Below are 21,294 nucleotides of genomic sequence, written 5' to 3' on the forward strand. Positions count from 1 at the left end.
TATAGATTTGAGTTTTTACATCTGAGACTTTAATCCACTTTGACTTAATTTTTGTATATGATGAGAGGTAGTGGTCTAGTCCCATTCTTCTGCATATGTGCATACACATATGCTCCCATTCCCGTTATTGAAAAGACTGTCTTTGGGGCCGGCAGGTAGCATGGTGGTTAAGACAGCTAGACCCTCACATGGCAGACCATGGTTCGAGTCCAAGACATGGCAGCTTGCTTTCTCACTTTCTTTCTCTCTCTCTCTGTCTCTCTCTGGTCAGCTTCAAAAAAACTAATAAAAATAAAATAATAACAATGAATAAAATTAAATAAAAATAATTCTTAAAAAATAATGTGCATTCTTGGCATTTCTGTCAAAAGCCAGTTGATTGTAGGTGCTTGGATTTGTTTCTGGGTTCTCCATTCTGTTTTATTGGTCTATATGTCTGTTTTTATGGCAACACCATGCTATTTTGATTGCTATAGGTATGCAGTATATTTTGCAATCATGTAGTGTGATGCCTTTCATTTTGTTCTTTTTGCTCAAGGCCGCTTGGCTATTTCATGGTTCCATATGAATTTTATAATTGTTTTCTATTTCTTTATGGCCATTTGTATGTCTTTGGCATTTTTCTCATGGATTGCATTATATCTATAAATTGCTGTGGGTAGTATAGACATTTCAATAATATTAATTCTTCCTTATTTTATTTATTTATATTGCCAGAGGATGTGTGCATTTACCAGAAAGAGAGAAGCCATCCTGCAACTCCACCCAATCCCCATTTCTCTATCTTATCAGGACTCTGGGCACACATGCACATATGCCTTATGTGTCCCCAAAGCCTCCAGGTTGGGAATGAAGCCTCCAGGATGGGCCATGCAGGAGCTGCCTCCTCATGTGCTGTGCTTAATGGCTTCACTACAGGAGCAGCCAGTAATATTAGTCCCTCTAATCCATGCACACAGGATATCGTTTCATTTATCTTTGTCCTCTTCAATTTCTTTTTTCTTTTTTTTTCTTTTGGAGAGATTTTTGCTATAGTACTCATGTGCTCGCCAGAAAGACAGAGAGAGACAGAGAAAGAGAAAGCAAGAAATCACCCCTCAGGGGGATGGCCACACCACAATCCCTTCTCCTCCATTCTCTTCTCGGGATCTTGGGTATGCACGCACGCATGCCTGGCGTGAGTTTAAGCCACCGGTTCTGGGCTCAGAGTGTGGTCGGCTACATGGGAGTCCAGTGACATAACCATTACACCAACTGCTGGTCCCATCTTTCTTTTTTTAAAAATAATTATTTTATTTATCTTTATTTATTTGTTTTAATTTGACCAGAGAAGGAGAGAGAGAGAGAGAGAGAGAAAGAGAGAGAGAGCAATCCGCCAGGTCTGGGACTCAAACCATAGTTGGCCATGTGGGAGTCCAGCACCCTTAACTACCATGTCACCTGCTGGCCCCTCTTTAATTTCTTCTATGAATATTTAATTGTGTAGAGATTTTTTTACCTCCTTGAATTTTGGAATATTTGCATATACAAAATGAACTATATTGAAGATGGAACTCAAGTATAAACATGAAATTTACTTATGTTTTATATATACCTCAAGGCAGTTTTATGCATGATTTTTTGTATTGCAATATTTTGACTGCGACCTGTCATATAAGGTCAGGAATAAAATTTTTGACTTCATGTTGGCACTCAAAAGGTTTAGAAGTTTGGAACGTTTCAGATTTTGGCTTTTCAGATTAGCTGTGCTTAACCTGTAAGTATTTTAAGAAAGCCTGTTGAATTTTACAAAAATGCAGGGCAAAAAATTAAATGAAATTGGGGCCAGCAGACTGCATAATGGTTACGTTGCTGGACTCCTATATAGTTAACCATGGTTTGAATCCAGACCCAATGGCTTTGAAATCATGCCGGGTGCATGTGGGTGCGAGCACATGTGCCCAAATTCCCAAGAGGAGAATGGAGGAGTGAGTGGCCGTGCTCCCTGGCAGGTGATTTCTTGCTTTTTGTCTCTGTCTCTCCAGTGAGCGCACATACTCTATAACAAAAATCTCTCTCTAAAAATAAATAAAATTCAATGAAATAAGGGAAACAGTAAGTGACTGTTATGAAAATTTTAATAAAAGCTCCAGAAATTCTAGAGATTAAAAAATACGATGAATGACTATTAAAAAGGCAATAGTTGGGTTAAATGGTGGTATAAAAGTAATATGAGACATGCTGTAAGGCTGACTTACACAGGAAGGTTTCAGGTGTGCATTCAAGGACTTCCCTGAGTATGAAGGACACACGTGTGCCCATAATAGTGAGCGGGCTGAAGCTAGTGGTGGACCACGGTATTGGGACACTGCCACGGGTGCTGTTTCTCTGTCTTTATTTCTGTTTCATTTATTCATGGAAGAAGTAAGAAAAAATTCAACAAAATGGAGTATAGCATTAACACATAATTGATCATGCAGGGGTCCAGCGAGTGGTATAATGGAGAGCACTGGACCCCCACCTGGCCAACTGTGGTTTGAGTCCTGGACATGGCAACTTGCTTTCTCACGTTCTCTCTCTCTCTCTCTTTCTCTCTCTCACTATGTTCCTCTCTTGTAAAAAAATAATTAAGATAAATAAATAAAATTAAAGAAAATAATTCTTTAGAAAAAAGAATTGATGAAGAAGAAAGAATCTGTGAACTCAAAGACAGATTATTTGAAAATATATAGGCAGAGGGAGATAAAGAATAAATGAAATGAGAAAATTTATGGGATTCAAGGGACAATATCAAAGAACAAAATTTTTAAGTCATTGGAGTTAAAGAAAGAGAAGAGAAAGATAAAGTTGTTGTAAGCTTATTATAAAAACAGTAGCGGTGCTTACAGGTGGCATGGTGGTTAAGGCACTGGGCTCCCGCAACTGTGATTTGAGTCCCAGCCTGGTGGCTTGCTTTCTCGCTCACTCTTTCTGGTCAAATTGAAGAATAATAATAAGAAATAAGGGACCAGCAGATGTTGTAATGTTTATATCACTGGAATCCCACATAGTCGACTGTGGCTTTAGTCCTGGACCCGAAGGCTTTAAAATCATGCTGGGAATGTGTGTGTGTGTGCCCAAAATCCTGAAAGGAGAATGGAGGAGAAGGGATTGTGATGTGACCATTCTCAGTGATGGGTGATTTCTCACTTTCTGTCTCTTTGTCTTTCTCTGTCTCTCTGACCAGTGCATGTGCCCCATAGCAAAAATCTCTCTCTCTCAAAAATAAATAAATAAGTAAATAAATAAAATAAATAGTAGCAAAAAACTTTCCAAACTTGGAAAAAGATGTAAATATCTAGGTACAGCAGTCAAAGGTCTCCAATCAGATTTGATCCAATTAAGAAAGACTGCCCCCAGACATATAATCAAACTGTGAAAATCAGAAACAACGAGGATCTTAAAAGCTGTAAGAGAAAGAAGCATATTATACATAAGGGAGTTTCAAAAAGGCAAGCAGATTTCTCAACAGAAACTTTACAAGTCAGGAAGGAGAGAAATGATATATTCAAAGAAAAATGATATATTCTAAAGGGAATACTTGCATCCACCAATGCTTTACCTGGAAACGCAGTCCTTCTGAAATGAAGAGGAGATGAGGACTTTTTGGACATACACAAACGAAAGAGTTCATCATCATCATACAAGAAATGCTAAAGGAAGTTTTTGAGGTTGAGAGAAAAGGACACTAACTAGTAACATGAATGTATATGGAAGTATCAAACTCAGAGGTAAAATTAAGTTCACAGTCAAGATCGAAATACTCTAATACTGTAATGATGATGGGTAAATCACTTGTATCTTTAGTAGGAAGATACATAGGTTAAAAGATAAAAGTATAGGAGCTGGCAGATGGCGCAGTGGTTAAGCCTTGCATTCTATTAGTGACAAATACCCTTTCTCCCCAAGTCACAATAAAGCCTTCTATGTGCCAACAACATAGTTTAAAATAAAAGTAAAGAGGGCTAGCAGGGGGCATGGTGGTAATATAAGGTGCTGGACTCCCACTGGCACACCATGGTTCAAGTCCCAGACATGGAAGCTTGCTTTCTCGCTCCCCACCCCAACCCCCTCTGTCTCTCTGTTGTCAAAACATAAAATAATAGTAATAAATAAGATTAAATACATAATTCTTAAAAACCACAAAACTATTGAAAATAGTAATAGTACAATAATGTGTTAAAGACTATACAATATAAAAAGTTGTAAGCTATGCCATCTAAACCATAAACTATGTGGAGGGTGGTGGAGTAAAAGTCTAGTTTTTTAAATCAAAGTTAAGGTGTTATCACCTTAAAATAATGTATTATACCTATAAGGTATTTTTTTGTAAGCCTCATGATAACCACAAAACAAAAACATATAGTGAAGAGGGAGAAAGTAACAAAGGACCTATGAAACAACTAATTAACAAAATGGCAGTAGTAAGTTCTTACCTATAAATGATTACCTTGAATGTAAATGGATTATTATCTAATGAAAGAATGCAGAGCTGCTGAATAGTTAAAAATAACAAAAAAAAACCCAAAAAAAACTGAGAAGACACCTTCAAGGCTACTGAGAACTAGTGATTTCAGGGAAATAAGAGAAACGAAGATTTTCCGCTGATAATTCAGCCTCCAGCCCACAAATTTGCATGGTAGAAAGACTTTCAAGCCTCCTGTTTCTGTCTCTGTCTTTGTCTCTCTCTACTTCTGTCTCTGTCTTCTCATTTTTTGATAACTTTTCCTTTTTTAAAATTTTTTAAGGTAAAGCAGTTTCTTGGCTTTCAGCCCCTCCTTTCCCTTTATCTTGTTAATAATCCCCTCTCCCCACCCAATCCAGGAGAGGCAAAGGAACAGGCCTCAAAGACACCTTCATGGCTACTGAGAACTAGTGACAAGTGCATCATGCGGTTTTCTAATTTTTGCCTTTTTTTTAAATAATCATTTTTAGTTAAAAAATTTTTTTCTTCTCTTTTCTCTGTTTCTTGGTTGTTTTTGTTGCTGATGGTTCTCTCTCTCTCTCTGTTTCCTTTTCTGCATGCTCCTAGTTGCTCAGACTGAACTTCAAGTTTGGGAAGAAACACGCTTACCATCAGATGACTAGAAATCACCACAGGACCACAAGAAATACAGGAAAGCAAGAAAATACCTCTCCTCCAAGGGAAAAAAATAACTCCTCTTCATTCACAGACAGTTCAATGGAAATCATGGAAATGTCTGATAAAGAATTTGGAACATTCATAATGGCGAAGCTAACACAGATGGAAGAGAAGAGAGACAATGAACTGCAGAAGAGAAAGGGAAAAGGAGTTGATGAGTCCTGGGAGATGAAGAAATTCTTGCAAGATCTAAAAGAGGAATTATAAACTTTACAAAAGAATCAAATGGAACTGTTAGAGATGAAGACTATAATACAGGAAGTCAAAATCTCTCTTGAAAGTATTAAAAGCAGACTAGATCATACAGAAAATAGAATCTCAGATGTAGAAGAGAAAATTACTGGCCTAGGAAAATCCACCACGAAGACTGAGAAAATTGCCCCAAAATTTGAGAATAATATATGAGAAATACTAGATATCATCAAACGTCCAAACATCTGTATAATTGGCATCCCAGAAGGGGAAGAGACTCATAAGGGCATTGATAATCTATTCCATGAAATCCTGCAAGAAAACTTTCCAAACCTAGAGAGGCGCTCAAAGATCTAGTTCCAAGAAATACAAAGGATCCCAAATAGAATCAACCCAAGAAGATCTTCTCCAAGACACATTATAGCCAGATTGAGCAAAACCACAGACAAAGATAAGATAGTAAGATTGGCAAGAGAGAAACAGCAAGTTACCTACAAAGGATATTCCATCAGGCTAACAGAAGACCTCTCATCAGAAACAATGTGAGCAAGGAAAGAATGGGAAAATATATTCAACGTGTTAAGGGAAAAGCAATTGCAACCAAAAATACTGTACCCAGCAAGATTATCTTTCATATGGGAAGAAAAGACAAGAACATTCTCAGATGAACAAAACCTGAAAGAATTTATCAGCACTAGACCAGATCTCCAAGAAGTTCTAAGGGAGTGCTATGTCAGGAAAATTAAATGTAGACACACAGAAATAAGAGTCCAAAAACTGAGAAAATGGTCAATTTAATCATAGGGACAAGTCTGAAGTTGAATATTATATCCCAGAATTCAATCAGGAAGATTGAACCACAAGAGAAGATAGATTAAGTACATGAGACTGAACTGATGAAATAGCATTCTTTGACTTTTGACTAAAATATTGCTGCTTTTCTTCTAAGCTTTCTTGTCCAGTTTTAAGAGTTTTTGTCCTGTCTTGAGCTCCCAATGGGTTCATGTACCTACTATTTGAACAAGAAAGTATTTATATATATATATACTATAGAAAGTATATATATATAATTTTATATAATATAGAAAGTATATATATATATATAAAACTAGAAATGGAAAATTATTGATGATAACATACATGATTAAGCCACTATTTTCAAAAAAAAAGAAAGAAAGAAAATCAATAAGGAAACATTGGACTTAAACTATACGCTAGAGCACATGGACCTAAGAGGCACATACAGAGCATTCAATCAAATGGATGCAGAATAGACATTCTTCTCAACTGATGTGAAACATCCTCCAGAATAGACCATGTTCGGCCACAAAAGAAATCTTAACAAATTTAAGACTGAAATTATCTGCATTTTGTATGCTGTGATAATGTTCAGTGAATGAATGGAAAATAAAAATATAAAAAATAATAGAGTTTAGAGTAAAAAAAAGAAACTGTATCTGTTGTCTTTAATAAAATGAATAAAAATGGCAACAGTACATATCAAAATGTATGCTATGAGATGCAATGAAAGCAGTCCTAAGGAATAAATGTCATCAAAAAAGAAAAGTTCTCAAAGAAAAGAGTCTAAATTGTCAGGCTGGCTCCATGGTTCGGCGGTAATTTGCTGCTCGAAAGAAGCTAGATCCCAGAGTGACCATCCCCAACCTGGTTAGCTTGAAAACACTTTGGGCACATGCATGAAGGCCCAAGATCCTATGGTTTGGAGGACCAGATGAGGGGAGCCATGGCTTGAGCTGACCCTATGGGGAGTGCTCATCTCTCTCTCTCTCACTCACTCACTCCCACTCTTTTGTGAGCACACATGTGCTCTCATGAAATAAAAAAAAAAAAGACCCTAACATTATACTTTAAGGAACTAGAAGAACAGGAACAAACTAAGTTCCAAGTTAGTAGAAGGAAAAAATAAGAACGATAAGAGCAAAAATAGAGAAAACAACTTCGTAAAAATCAAAGAAACTAAGATTTTTTTAAAAGATAAAGAAAATAAAAAACAAATAGGTAGACTAAGAAATAAAAGAGAAGATGCAAATAAATGGAATCATAAATGAAAAAGGAGACATTACAGTTTATATCACAGAAACACAAAAATTATAAAAGACTATTCTGTAGAGTTATATGCCAACAAATTAGATAACCTAGAAGAAATGGATACATTCCTAAACGCATACAACCTACCAAGACTAATGTATGAAAACACAGAGAATCTAAACAGACCTTAATTATGGTGATAGTATCACAGTATTTGCTATGTCCAAGCGCATTCAGTTGTACACATGAAATCCATGCACTTCTTTGGATATGGGGGTATAACACAATAAAGCTGTTAAAATAACTGGAGTAGGAATCTGTGCTACTGTAGTTTGGGCAATAAAAGGAATGAGACCAGTTTGTTTTTGAGAGAGAAAAGAAAGCAAGAAATCACCCCTCAGGAGAAATGGCCACACCACAATCCCTTCTCTTCCATTCTCCTCTTGAGATTTTGTGCACACCTACACACGTGCCTGGCATGAGTTTTAAACTGCTGGGTCTGGGATTTGAACCGTGGTCAACTATGTGGGAGTCCAGCGACATAACCATTATGCCATCTACTGGTCCTCTAAATAAATAATTCTTCAAAAAATGTTATCTTATAGTATTTGCTATAAGTAAGCCAAATGGCTGGTTGACAACCCCTTAGCAAATGGTCATCACTGAGCAAATAAGATGACTGGCATCTGGGACCTTTCCTTCCAAAACTGACACCTGAAAACTGAGATAACACATTTTTGGAGAACTTTAAACACTAGGGCCTTCCAGAATTATCTGAGACACATCTCACTGTGACTCCATCCTTGTGAGTATTCACTCTAAAATGACATTGGCCGTCAGAAACTCTGCATGATTGAATGGTCCATTGACCTCTTCCTGACTCGAAGATCTGGAACCAGGTGTCACCTTGAAGAGACTGTTTCCCTGGAACACTGCAAGGTTTCTTCTGTGGATGCATGGTGTTTGGTTTGCTATTAGTGCTTTGTGCTTGAGTAATTTTTCTTTCCTTTTACTTACTTGGTTTTATTTTTGCCTATTACTTCTTTTCTTAAAAAATAATTTAATTTAATTTATTTATTTATTATTTTCCAGTTTGATCAGAGAGAGATAGAGAAAGACAGAGAGAGAGAGAAAAAGAAAGCAAGCCACCAGGTCTGGGACTTGAACCATGGTCGGCCATGTGGAAGTCCAATGACTTTAACCATCATGTCGCCTGCTGGCCCTGCCTATTGTTTCTTTTGTATGTGTGTTGTAATAAACTGAGTTATTCAGAAATGATACTTGTTCCATTTGGCTGGTCATTTGATTTGGGAATAAAAGAACCTGCCTTTCTCAAAGAGAGGTTAGTCATCACCAGGGATCACAAAACCAGATCACCGTTGTTTGTCCAGTCTGACAAATACATACATGGTTTAAAAGATTTAGTACAAAAAAATAATGTAAAAGATCTCACTGGGCCGACCCTGTAGTGCAGTGGTTACATATAGTGCATGGGAAGTCGGAGCCCACATAGCTGACTGTAGCTCAAATCCTGGCTCCAGTGGCTTTAAAAACACGCCAGATGTGTTCGTGTAAGCTCCAGAATCCTGCAGGATGGAGAAATATAGGAAAAGTGACCTCAGCATGACCACGCCCCACTAGGGGGTTTTCTATCCCCCTCTCTCACAAGTGCACGTGCTCTCTGGCAATTGAAGGAGAAAACCTCACAAATAATTTTTGATGATTACATGTTGATATGCTTTGGATATAGTACATTAAATAAAACATATTATTGGGCCAGCCAGGAGTGTGATGGTTAAGGAGACTAGATCCCATATGGCTGATTGCATGGTTCAAATCTTGGATCAAGCACCTTGGAACATATGTCAGGTCCATTTGTGTGAGTGCCCAAGATCTTGAGAAGAGAATAAAGGGAAGGGATTGAAGGATAACCATCCCAGACCTCTGGGAAATGCTTACTCACTCCCCACCTCCCACTCTCTCTCTGGTGAGCACACTTACTCCATAGCAAAATAAATAAATAAGTTATGTATATAAAGTTATAAAGTTATTTATATATATCAAATTATTTTCCCAAGGGACCAGCAAGTGGCATGCTGGTTAAGGTACTGAACACACCCATGAGGCTGACAATGGTTCGAGTCCTGGACCTGGTGGCTTGCTTTCTCACTTTCCCTCTATCTCTGTCTCTGTGTGTCTCTTTCTGGTCAAATCAAAATAAGTGACTGAATAAATAAAATAAAATAAATAATTCTTTAAAAAATTGTTTTTCTGCCTTTTTTTCTAATTAGGATTTTTTTTTTTAATATATTTGGTTGTTGGAAAAGTCATGACCTATTTTGTTTGTTTTTCTATGTAAAAATGTATATGACTTCTGACAACCCAATATTTAGAAACCTACCTGTGGGGACCAGCAGATGGCATGATGGTTATATTGTTGGACTCTTGCACCATTGACTCGGTCCAAGTCCCAGACCCAGTGGCTTAAAACTCACAACAGGTGAGTGTATGTGTGTGCCCAAAATTCCGAGAGGAGGAGGAATTATGGCATGGTCATCCCACCTGGGGGATGATTGCTTACTTTCTATCTCTGGCTCTGTTTCTCTGGCGAGTGCACACACCCTATAGCAAAACATCTCTCTCTAAAAAAACCAAAAAAATAAAAACAAAAAAAACCTGTGCCTGATTTCTCCTGTTCTATTTTCTATTTTGCATATAAGCCTTTACCCCCAAAATGTATAAGAAAAGAATATGTCTTTTGATGTTTTCCTTCCTGTGGACCCAGGAATCACACACCATTGGAGAGCTATGAATGCTTGTTACAGAGCCCTCATATGGATCATCCTTGGCTCAGTGCTGTAGTCAGTAGTCAGTATTGCTGGTGCTTGCATTCTCCTGGACATGTAAACTTAAAATCCCACGTCTCCTTAGCTCTCTATCCTCTGTGAGGCTCCTGTGAAAACTAAAACATTATGTAAACAGTAGGTGCTTAAACAGTATTTATTGAATCAGTGATGACAAAAGAAACAGTTCTATGTTTCATTTTAGTTACATGAAATAGAGAGGAACTTGGTGTCTCAGGGGAGAGACCCGCATCACTTGCTCATCTGCTTCCTCCAGCACCAGCAGCGGTCTTGGCAGCACCTAGGGTGGTGGTGATTTTGGTGGTGGGGATGCAATGGCAGAATCTCTGCTTTTCTTGGTGTCACTCTTGGTAGAAGTAGCAGCATATGGCATATGTCTTGAAGTCATGGCATTGGTGATGGCGGAGTTCACAAGGGTGGCATTTGGTATAACAGAGTTGGTACTGTCAAAAAGGCCGAGTTTGATTTTGGGGAGAACAGATAAAATATGTTTTGATTGTATCATGGGACTAGAATTCTTGGCACTTTTTAGCATTTCTGGGGAATCGTCACCAAGGACATGGGGTATTTCGTGTTGTAGGTAGGCTTTTATCACTTGAACCACTTTTGGCCCAAGACAACATTTTTTCTTCTTGCATTTCTGTATCTCTTTTTCATCTGTATTACAATTGTCCTTACATCTCCCAAAACCCATCAAACATCTTCTTATGCCAAGGAATTCTGCACAAAGAAAAGAGAAAACCATTGGGCCAAGGTTAACAACTAGAAATGATGTCAGAATTGCTAGAGGGAGATGAACAGAGTATAAGAGAATTTGTGAAACTCAATTTTAAGTCTAGCGTTGAGGGATGTGGATGGAGGCACTGGGGCAGGCCAAGAGGATCTCTGTGTACCACTGGAATTAAAAATAAATCCCCTCTTTCGTCTTCCTTCCTTGAATAACTTTACAAATCTAAGGACACACAGAGGAAAGATGCATATAGAGCCCAATAATTTTTTCTTAACTTTTATTTTTAGAATTGTTTTATTTAACTTTACTTATTTATTTTAATTTGGCCAGAGAGGGACAGAGTGAGAGAGAGAGAGAGTGTGATGGAAAGTGAGAAAGCAAGATGCCAAGTCCAGGACTCACACCATGGTCGGCCATGTGGGAGTCCAGCGCCTTTAACCACCACACCACCTGCCGGGCCCCCAATCATTTGTTTTTAGGAAAGTATTTTAGGCTTCATTTTTTATTTTTGGAGAGGGTTTTGTTTTGTTTTTGCTATAGGGTGCATGTGCTAGCCAGAGAGACAGAGATACGGAAAGCCAGAAATCACCCTCTAGAGATTGCCATGCTGCAATCCCTTCTCCTCTGTTCTCTTCTTGGGATCTTGGGCACACATGCAAGCCACTGGGTCTGGGACTCAAACTACGGTCGGCTACATGGGAGTCCAGCAACATAGCCATTAAACCAACTGCTGGTCCCGGTATTGTAGACTTCTAACTCAAGCCTGGACACTGTGGGACATCACTATCCCATTCCCACGATCATAGGAAATACAAATGAGAGTAAGAGCTGTCATAAAACTAATATCAGAAAAATAAAAACTAATATCAGAAAGAATTTCAAAAGAGAATCAATAAGACTTTTAAAAATATTTATTTATTTATTTATTATTATATAAAAAGTGACCAGAGAAATAGAGAGAAAGAGAGAGAAGGAAAGTGAGAAAGCAAGCTGCCAGGTCTGCTTACTCAAATCACGACTGGCAGGCAGGAGTCCAGTACCTTAACCACTACGCCACCTGCTGGCCCCAAATCAATATGATTTTCAGAGTGCTTCCCGATCCCAGTGGTCCTGGACCATTCCTTGTTTAACATCTTCTATCCCTGTTACTCCTGGAACCTGGTCTTCTATCACTGTCAGTCTCTCTAAACACTGTCCCACAGAAGTCATCTCTATCAAGATAACTCCTCTAGGGACCAGCAGATGGCAGAATGACTATGTTGCTGGACTCTCATGTAGTTGACTGTGGTTGGAGTTCTGGACCAGGTGGCTTAAACTCACACTGGGTGCGTGTACATGCGTGCCCAAGATCTCAAAAGAAGCTCTACATGGATCCTGAACTTCAGCTGTGAACTAGTGCTTTCAGAGACTTAAAATGAAGATTTTCTGCTGAGACTTCTTTTTCACTTATTTCTAGTGGGTAGTGTTACCTGTCTCTTTCTCTCCATTTCTCTGTCTCTCTGTGTCTCCTCTAGTCTTTTAATTAAAAAATAATTTTTTTAAGGTTAAGTATTCTCTGGGCTCTCAAGCCCCTTTATTGTGTTAATAGGTGCTTCTCCCCATTCTATTTAGGAAAGGCACAAACCCAGGCCCATCTCTATAGGATCCTGAACTTCAGCTGTGAATATTGTGTGCCACACTGTTTTCAATTTTTACTTTTTAAAATTAAAATCTATAGTTCTTTATTATCCTTTTTTCTTTTTCTTTAAATTTTCTTTTTCTTTTCTTTTTTTTGGGGAGAGTTTTTTGCTATAGGGCACATATACTCACCAGACAGACAGTGAGAGACAGAGAGACAGAAAGCGAGAAATCACCCCCCAGGGGGGATGGCCATGCCGCAATCCCTTCTCCTCCATTCTCGTCTTGGGATCTTGGGCACACATGCACACGCGCCCGGCATGAGTTTAAGCCACAGAGTCCAGGACTCGAACCGTGGTCGACTACGTGGGAGTCCAGTGACATAGCCATTACGCTAACTGCTGGCCCCTATTTTATATTTTCTTCTTTCTTTTTCTCTCATTCTTTTCTTTTTTTTTTTTTTTTTTTTCCTCATTGTCTTTTCTCCTTACACACTACTAAGTGGCTAGACAGGTCCAAGTGAACGGGACCTAAACATCTGGATACAATTAGGGTCAGAATATTCCTGTATTACCACTGATTCTGATGCATAAAAAGTGAGAACAGAATGGAAGAAAGATTGCAGATCACCTCCTCCTGCACACCTCTGAACACTAAGATTAAACTTCAAGACATAGGAAGAAACACACCATCCATCAGTTGACTAGAAATCACCGCAGAGTCACAAGAAATAGGGAAAAACAAGAAAATACATCTCCTCCAAGGAAAAATAATAACTCCTCTTCATCCTCAGACAGTATGATGAAATTCATGGAAATGTCAGATAAAGAATTTAGAATTTTTATGGTGACAAAGCTCACAGAGATTGAAGAGAAGAGAGACAGTGAACTGCTGAAGAGGCAGGGGAAAGGAGCCGATGAGCTTCAGGAGGTGAGGAAATTCTTGCAAGATCTAAAAGAGAAAATTCACACTATAAAAAAGAATGAAATGAACCTGTTAGAGATAAAGACTATAATACAGGAAGTCAAAACTTCCCTTGAAAGTATTAAAAGCAGACTAGATCTTACTGAAAATCAAATCTCAGATGTAGAAGGTAGAATCACTGGCCTAGAAAAATCCACCAAGAAGACTGAGAAAATTGTCCCCCAAAATGAGAATATTATATGAGAAATACTAGTTACCATCAAACGTCCAAACATTGGGATAATTGGTATCCCAGAAGATCCCAGAAGGGGAAGAGACTCATAAGGGCATTGACAATCTATTCTATGAATCCTGGAGGAAAACTTTCCAAACCTAGAGAGGCATTCGAAGATCCAGTTCCAAGAAATAAAAAGGACCCCCAATAGAATCAACCCAAGAAAATCTTCCCCAAGACACATTATAGCCAGATTGAGCAAAACCACAGATAAAGACAAGATACTAAGATTGGCAAGATAAAATCAGCAAGTTAGCTACAAAGGATATCCCATCAGGTTAACAGGAGACTTCTCATCAGAAACAATATGAGTGAGAAAAGAATGGGAAAATATCTTCAAAGTGTTAGGGGAAAAGCAATTTCAACCAAGAATACTTTACCCAGCAAGATTATCCTTCATATGGGAAGAAAAGACAAGAACATTCTCAGATAAACAAAACCTGAAAGAATTTACCAGCACCAGACCAGATCTCCAAGAAGTTCTGCAGGGAGTGCTATATCAGGAAAATTAAATGCAGACACACAGAAATAAGAGTTCAAAAACTAAGAAAATGGCCAGCCTAATTGTGGGGACAAGTCTGGAGTTGAATATTATATCCCAGAATTCAATTGGGAAGATCGAACCACAACAGAAGATAGATTAAGTACATGAGACTGAACCTGTGAAATAGCATTTTGTGACTTTTGACTAAAATATTGCTGATTTTCTTCTAGCCTTTGTTGTCCAGCTTTAAAGATTTTTGTCCTGTCTTGAGCTGTCCATAGGTTCATGTACCTACTATTTAACAGAATCCTAACCTGTTTCCTGGCTTTAAGTTTTAAGCATATTTCCTTAGCATTTCTTTATTAAAGCTAAATCTGCTTTTCTTGAAATTAAAAAATACAGTAAAAATACATACATAATGACCATAGAAAGCTAGATAGCATCAGCTAGGTGCTACCTTATAGTATATTCATACTCAGAGTGTTCATGCCTAAAGTCAGACATGTATTCATAGATATGTATATATCAGCAGAGCTTGTTGTTGAAAGTAGTTATTTAATAAATTTTGTGGATCAATAAAATGTGGGGGAAAAAAGGAATGGAAAACAACTGTGGACACCTGATATAGTGTGGGAGGAGGGTGGGAAATGGCAGAGGGTAAGAAATAGGGGGAAAATATATATATGAAACTAGAAATGGAAAATTACTGATGATAACATGTATGATTAAGCCACTATGCAGCATATTCTGGATGGGAAATCACATTTTGTATGCTGTGACCATGCTCAATGAATGAATGTAAATTAATTAATTAATTAAAAACAAAAAAATAAAAAAACCCACAACCACAATATCATTAAATAATCTAAAATATTAAAAATAAAAAAGATCCAAGGGACCAGCAGTTAGTGTAATGGCTATGTCGCTGGACTCCCGTGTAGTCGACCGCGGTTCACGTCCTGGACCCGGTGGCTTAAAACTCACACCCGGCGCATGTGCGTGCGTGCCGCAGATCCTGAGAGGAGAATGGAGGAGAAGGGATTGCGGTGTGGCCATCCCCCCGGGGGGGTGATTTCTCACTTTCTGTCTCTGTGTCTCTTTCTGTCTGTCTGGCAAGCACACACGCCCTATAGCAAAAAACCTCTCAAAAAAAAAAAAAATCCAAAGAGGAGAATGGAGGAGGAGGGACTGTTGCATGGCCATCCCTCCTAGTGGGTGATTTCTCACTTTCTGTTTGTCTCTCTGGTGAGCGCATGCACTCTATAGCAAAAACCACTCCAAAAACAAACAAAAGATAACTCCTCTATTGTCGTCTGTAGCTCTAAATTCCCTGTGCAGTGTAGCTTCTCATCTTCACCAACTGTATGACATATCCAACTTATCTCACCTTTCTTTCTGAATCAAGAAAACTCTTCTCCCTCACTCATTTAATTATTCAACTGATTTTCCATATAACTTCAAATAATTTTTAATTAATGTTCAGATACATTTCCAGACTGTCATCTCAAATACCAAATATAAAACACAGAATTCTTTCAGTGGAAGCATTTGTATTAAGAACCTCGTTACATTCATGTGAAATTTTGGGAAGCATTTTAAATTGACATATAATAACTGTACATATTTATGGGGTACAATATGATTTTTTCAGTATAAGAGTAAAGTAGGTCATGGTTAAAACCCATCATCTCATCATTATCATTATCATTACTCTGTTGCAAAATTCCAAATCTTCTTTTTATAGGGATGGTCCCATAATGTAGGTTAGGTACTGTTTTTGGGAACTGGACCCCATGTGGATAAGTGCAGTTGAGTCTCAGTCCCCAGTGCTTGGGTAACATGCCAGGCATGCATGTGCCCAAATCCTGGACGGAAGGAGAAATGGAGGAAGAAGGACTGTAGCATGGCCATGCCCTGTTGGAGGGTATTTTCTTTCTCTTTCTTTCTGGACAGTATGCATGCTCCCTAGCAATAAAAAAAAAATCCTCTTTTTTAGATACGCTCAGATATACAGTACATTGTTAGCTATTTATATGGGAGTTTGGTACCTACTAAATTACAGTTACCCTACTGTGCTTTACCACACTAGAATGTGTTCCTATTATCTATCTGTAATTTTGCTTCTGTTAACCAACATCTCTATTTAGCCTCTCTTACCAGCCTCTAGAATTAATTTTTAAGCTATTTTTTTCTTTCTTTCTTTCTTTCTTTCTTTCTTTCTTTCTTTCTTTCTTTCTTTCTTTCTTTCTTTCTTTCTTTCTTTCTTTCTTTCTTTCTTTTGAGAGGTTTTTCGCTATAGGGCGTGTGTGCTCGCCAGAAAGACAGAGAGAGACGGAGAGACAGAAAGCGAGAAATCACCCCCCAGGGAGGATGGCCACGCTGCAATCCCTTCTCCTCCATTCTCCTCTCCAGATCTTGGGCACACATGCACACATGTCCAGCCTGAGTTTAAGCCGCCAGGTCCGGGACTCGAACCACGGTCATGGGAGTCCAGCGACATAGCCATTACACTAACTGCTGGTCCCTCTACTTCTTTTTTTTTTAGAATTACTTTATTCCTTGCCACCATCCATTTTTTTTTTTTTTTTTTTGAAGCTGACCAGAGAGAAGAGAAGTAAAGTAAGAAAGCTAGCTGCCAGGTCCGAGACTCGAACTGTGGTCAGCCATGTGGGAATCCAGCCTATACCATGGTGCCACCTACTGGCCCCTCTGTTCTCCACTTTTATGAGGTCACCCTTTCTAGTTTCCATATATGAGAACATGTGATGTTTCTCTTCCTATGCCTGTCTTATTTCACTTAATGATAATGTCCTCTAAGCTTACCCTTGTTATCTCAAATGACATTTTGTTGAATAATATTCCCTTGCACACATATTCATATAGAATTTAAAGTTCAAAGTGGTTAAATTACTTTATCCAACACAATAGTCATACTTGCTGTTGGTAATACTATTCTCTTTGGGTCTCAGAACCCTAAACAACATTACAAACATCGTTGACTCTTTTACTTTCCCTTCCCTGACCCATTGTTAATTGTTCTAAATATCTGGGAGATAGTTGTATTGTGCAACAAGTCTCAGTACTTCTCCCTGCTTTTCCAAAACCAATGACGAGTCCTCTGGTTCAGCCTACGGCTATAATGCATTTCTCGATGTTCTTATGGTAGTTTGGCAGTTTCTTTTCTTTTTTTTTTTTTTAAAGAATTATTTTATTTAACTTTTAAAAAATTTATTATCATTATTATTTTCCAGTTTGATTAGAGATGGACAGAGAGAAAGAGAGGAAGTGAGAAAGCAAGCCACCAGGTCCAAGACTTGGACCATAGTCGGCCATGTGGGAGTCCAGCGCCTTTAACTACCATGTCACTTGCTGGCCCCAGGTAGTTTGGCAGTTTCTAAGAAGACAAAGGCTGAGTAAAGGAAGAAGACTTTAAAAACCTGAAAAAGTTGAGATGGAGAACACAGACCTGGATCTGTTTACTGGATCCCAATCGGTTTTCCTAAGCATGAAAATAAGGACTTCATTTTTCCTTCACCATGGGATAAACATAGAAACCTTTGCTTCAAGAGATGGCTTAAATTAGAATAGAGGAAAAATGAGGTAGACCTGGACCGAGTCTCAGAATGATAGATATGTATACAGCAAAAAGGCTGCTAAATATACCAAAAATACCCTGTTTTCCCTATAACCCCCTGGGGGTCTCCATGAATTTGGATTGGCGCCTATGGGGATGCATTGAGGATGGTACATATTTCATGCAATAGGTAAGCTCTTCGGCCATCTGTTTGAGCAATCCATCTTTTATTATTTCTTTGGATTTCCATTGTCATGGATGGCCGAGTCTCTGCTTCCTTACACTGACCCCTCTTAAACCCAATAGTCTACATTACCTGTGTTCACCTGGTACTGTAGCATAAGGCTGGCAAAGATAGGAAAGAGGAGCTTCATGGCTGGATGACAGAGAGGGAGGCTTGGGTCTGGGTGGGTGATCTCGAGCTCAGGCCTTTATTGGCCTCTTCATGGCCTCCGGCTATAAGCAGTGATGTGCAGCCAAAGGAGGTTTGTGTGCTGCACACAGTACTTACATTGGATAGCAGCCTTTCCCAAATGCCAGTATGCAATGAATTTCCTTCTCTTGATTCTAGGAGGAAGCATAAGCTACGTAAGATACAAAAGAGTGATCCACCTGTACTTATCCTTAATGTTAGAGCAGGGCCAATGCTACAGATATGATTTGCTGTTTGTCAGCCCAATTATGCCTAGAATTGACAGTTGGTACATGAGAATCAGAAGAGTTGGAGGAGATTAGGGATTCTAGCTTGTTTATTATTATTTAGTTAATTTTACAGGCGTCTCCAGTAGCCAGCATGATAGTGGATCAACATACAAACTTTGCAAACATGTTTCTTGAATAAGTTTGTTGGAGGCATCTATTGGCCTACTTCAACTTTTGAGTTTATGATCATTCTCACATCCTCTAGAAGCAGGAATATTATAGTATATTGCCATGATTCCTTGATCATAACTGATGTGACCCAGGGGAAAGAGGAGAACCAAGCCTACCAATAAGCTGCTTTTTCCTGCAATATTTTTTCTTTAAAGAATTTTTAAAGTTTAATTTAATTTATCTATTATTATTAATAATTTGACCAGACAGAGACAGAGAAAGGGAGAGAGGGTAAGTGAGAAAACAAACTGCCAGGTCTGGGAATTGAACCATGATCTGCTCATGGGAGTCCAATGCCATAACCGCCATGACACCTGCCAGTCCCTCTGATAATTTTTCCAAGGAACCCAGATATTTAAGATAATCAGCTTTGCACATCAGTAATTGTTTAAGTCTTTAGAGTTTCCCTGGTTATTTGCCTTCCTGATGTTCAAGCCTTCCTATGAGTTCAATAGCTATCATTGCATTTTTCCAACATTTCTGTTTTGTTTATAGCATATTTAAAAAATAAATACAGTTCTTATGAATTTTCAACTTATTTAATGTATATTGTAGTTCTTTTTTTTTAAGAATTATTATTTTTATTTATTTATTTTAATTTGACCAGAGAGGGATAGAAAGAGAGAGAGAGAAAGAAAGTTGCCAGGTCTGGGAATTGAACCACGGTTGGCCATGTGGGAGTTCAGTGCCCTTAACCATTATGCCACCTGTTGAACCCAGTTTTATTTATTTATTTTTAATTTGTTGTAGGGCATGTGGACTCACCAGAGAGTGAGAGAAAGAGAGAGAAAGAGAAAACAAGCTGCCAGATTCAAGACTTGAACTGTGTTTAGCCATGTGGGAATCTAGCACCTTAACCACAATACCACTTGCTGGTCCCGATTATTTGAATTTTTAAAAATATCCCTTTTGGGGTCCAGCAGGTGGCATGGTGGTTAAGGGTGCTGGACTGTCGCATGGCCAACTGCAGTTTGAGTCCTGACTTGCTTTCTCACTTTCCTTCTCTCTCTTTTGCACTCTGTCCCTCTCTGGTCAAATTAAAATAATAAATGAAAATAAGTAAATAAGTAAAGTTAAATAAAATAATTATTTAAAAAATCCCTTTTAATTTCTGTATTTTTAAAAAATATATAGATCTGGTTGGTTTTATTTGTCATTTACAAATTAGGGCAGCTTCTGTTCACCAGCAAAATAGATATAGAGCTCCCACTGAGCAATGGCAGAGCAGTGGATTTTTAAAAAATGAATTATTTATTTAATTTATCATTATTATTATTTTTAAATTTGCTGCAGGGCATGCACGCCCACCAGAGTGAGAGTGAGAGAGGGAAAGTGAGAAAGCCAGGTCTTAGACTTGGACTACGGTTGATGTGGGAGTCCAGTGCCCCAACAATTATACCACCTGCTTGCTTCAGAGCAGTGGGTTTTAAAAGGTGGGGACAAGGAAACAAGAATAGAATAACATTGGTTTACTTCAGGTTTTTTTTTTTTTTTAATTGATTTAAAAAAAATCTAAATAAATACAAGTTACTATTATTACTATTGTTAAGAATTTCTTTATTAGGCTCTCTGGGCTGGGACCTGGCTGACGGCCATATGGCTAAACGGACCAAAAGGTCAGCATTATTGGTAAATATGGGACCCGCTATGGTGTCTCCCTCCAGAAAATGGTGAAGAAAACTGAAATCACGCCAAGTACACTTGCTCCTTCTGTGGCAAAACTGAGATGGAGAGACGGGCTGTGGGGATCTGGCACTGTGGTTCCTGCATGAAAACGGTAGCCAGTGGGGCGTGGACCTACGACACCACTTCGGCTGTCACAGTAAAGTCTGCCATCAGAAGACTGAAGGAATTGAAAGACCAGTAGAAGCTCCATAGACATTTGGAATACCGCCAGCCTATAATAAATGGGTTAATTAGGTAAAAAAAAAGAATTTCTTTATTAGAATGTTTATTTATTTATCCCATGAATGAGAGAGACAGAGATACAGCAACCTCAGTAGGGTCTAGACGTCACAGTCCAACCTCCAGTTCCATCCTGTCTGGATCATGGACACACATGAGCCTGGTACACCCCGGGTGGTCTCCAGACACAAACCAGCAGCCTTCTTTAGTGAGAGGACTGACATGTTTTACTGCTGTGACATTGTCGGGCCTCTTTATTGAGTTTTTCACATTTTTATTTTTAAATTTGTCAGAGATTGTGTGCAGTTACCGGAGAGAGACATAGAGACAGAGAGAGAGAGGGAGAGGGAGAGGAAGAGGGAGAGGGAGAAAGCACCCCACAATGGGGCATGGTCATACTGCATTCTTTTCTCTATTTCTTCATCTTGTTAGAAATTTGGACACACATGCACATGTGCCTGATGTATGTTTCAAGTAGCCACATGCAGTCAGCCATGTGGGATCTGGCTCCCTAACCACCCAGCCATGAATCCGGCCCTTGACTATATTTCTTTATGTAGTTTTAAAATGATTTATCTAGGGATTAGAATGTACAAGGTAATTTTAAACAGTCTAGATAAAATTAGTACTTTATCATTTCAAGTGAA

General features: G+C 38.5%; 1 protein-coding gene across 1 annotated transcript; it reads right to left on the reverse strand.

Annotated features, from left to right (window-relative positions):
- Positions 1-10,386: 10,386 nt before the first annotated feature.
- Positions 10,387-18,283, reverse strand: LOC102477470 (beta-defensin 129-like). The gene is made up of 2 exons (XM_014590211.1): positions 18,186-18,283; positions 10,387-10,986 (listed from the first exon to the last, which is right to left on the reverse strand). Exons 1-2 carry the CDS (start codon positions 18,241-18,243, stop codon positions 10,547-10,549), a joined length of 498 nt encoding a protein of 165 aa, XP_014445697.1. The 5' UTR covers positions 18,244-18,283; the 3' UTR covers positions 10,387-10,546.
- Positions 18,284-21,294: the final 3,011 nt, after the last annotated feature.

This window comes from Tupaia chinensis, unplaced genomic scaffold, assembly GCF_000334495.1.
Source record: "Tupaia chinensis unplaced genomic scaffold, TupChi_1.0 Scaffold000418_1, whole genome shotgun sequence".
NCBI classification, from domain to species: Eukaryota; Metazoa; Chordata; class Mammalia; order Scandentia; family Tupaiidae; genus Tupaia; species Tupaia belangeri.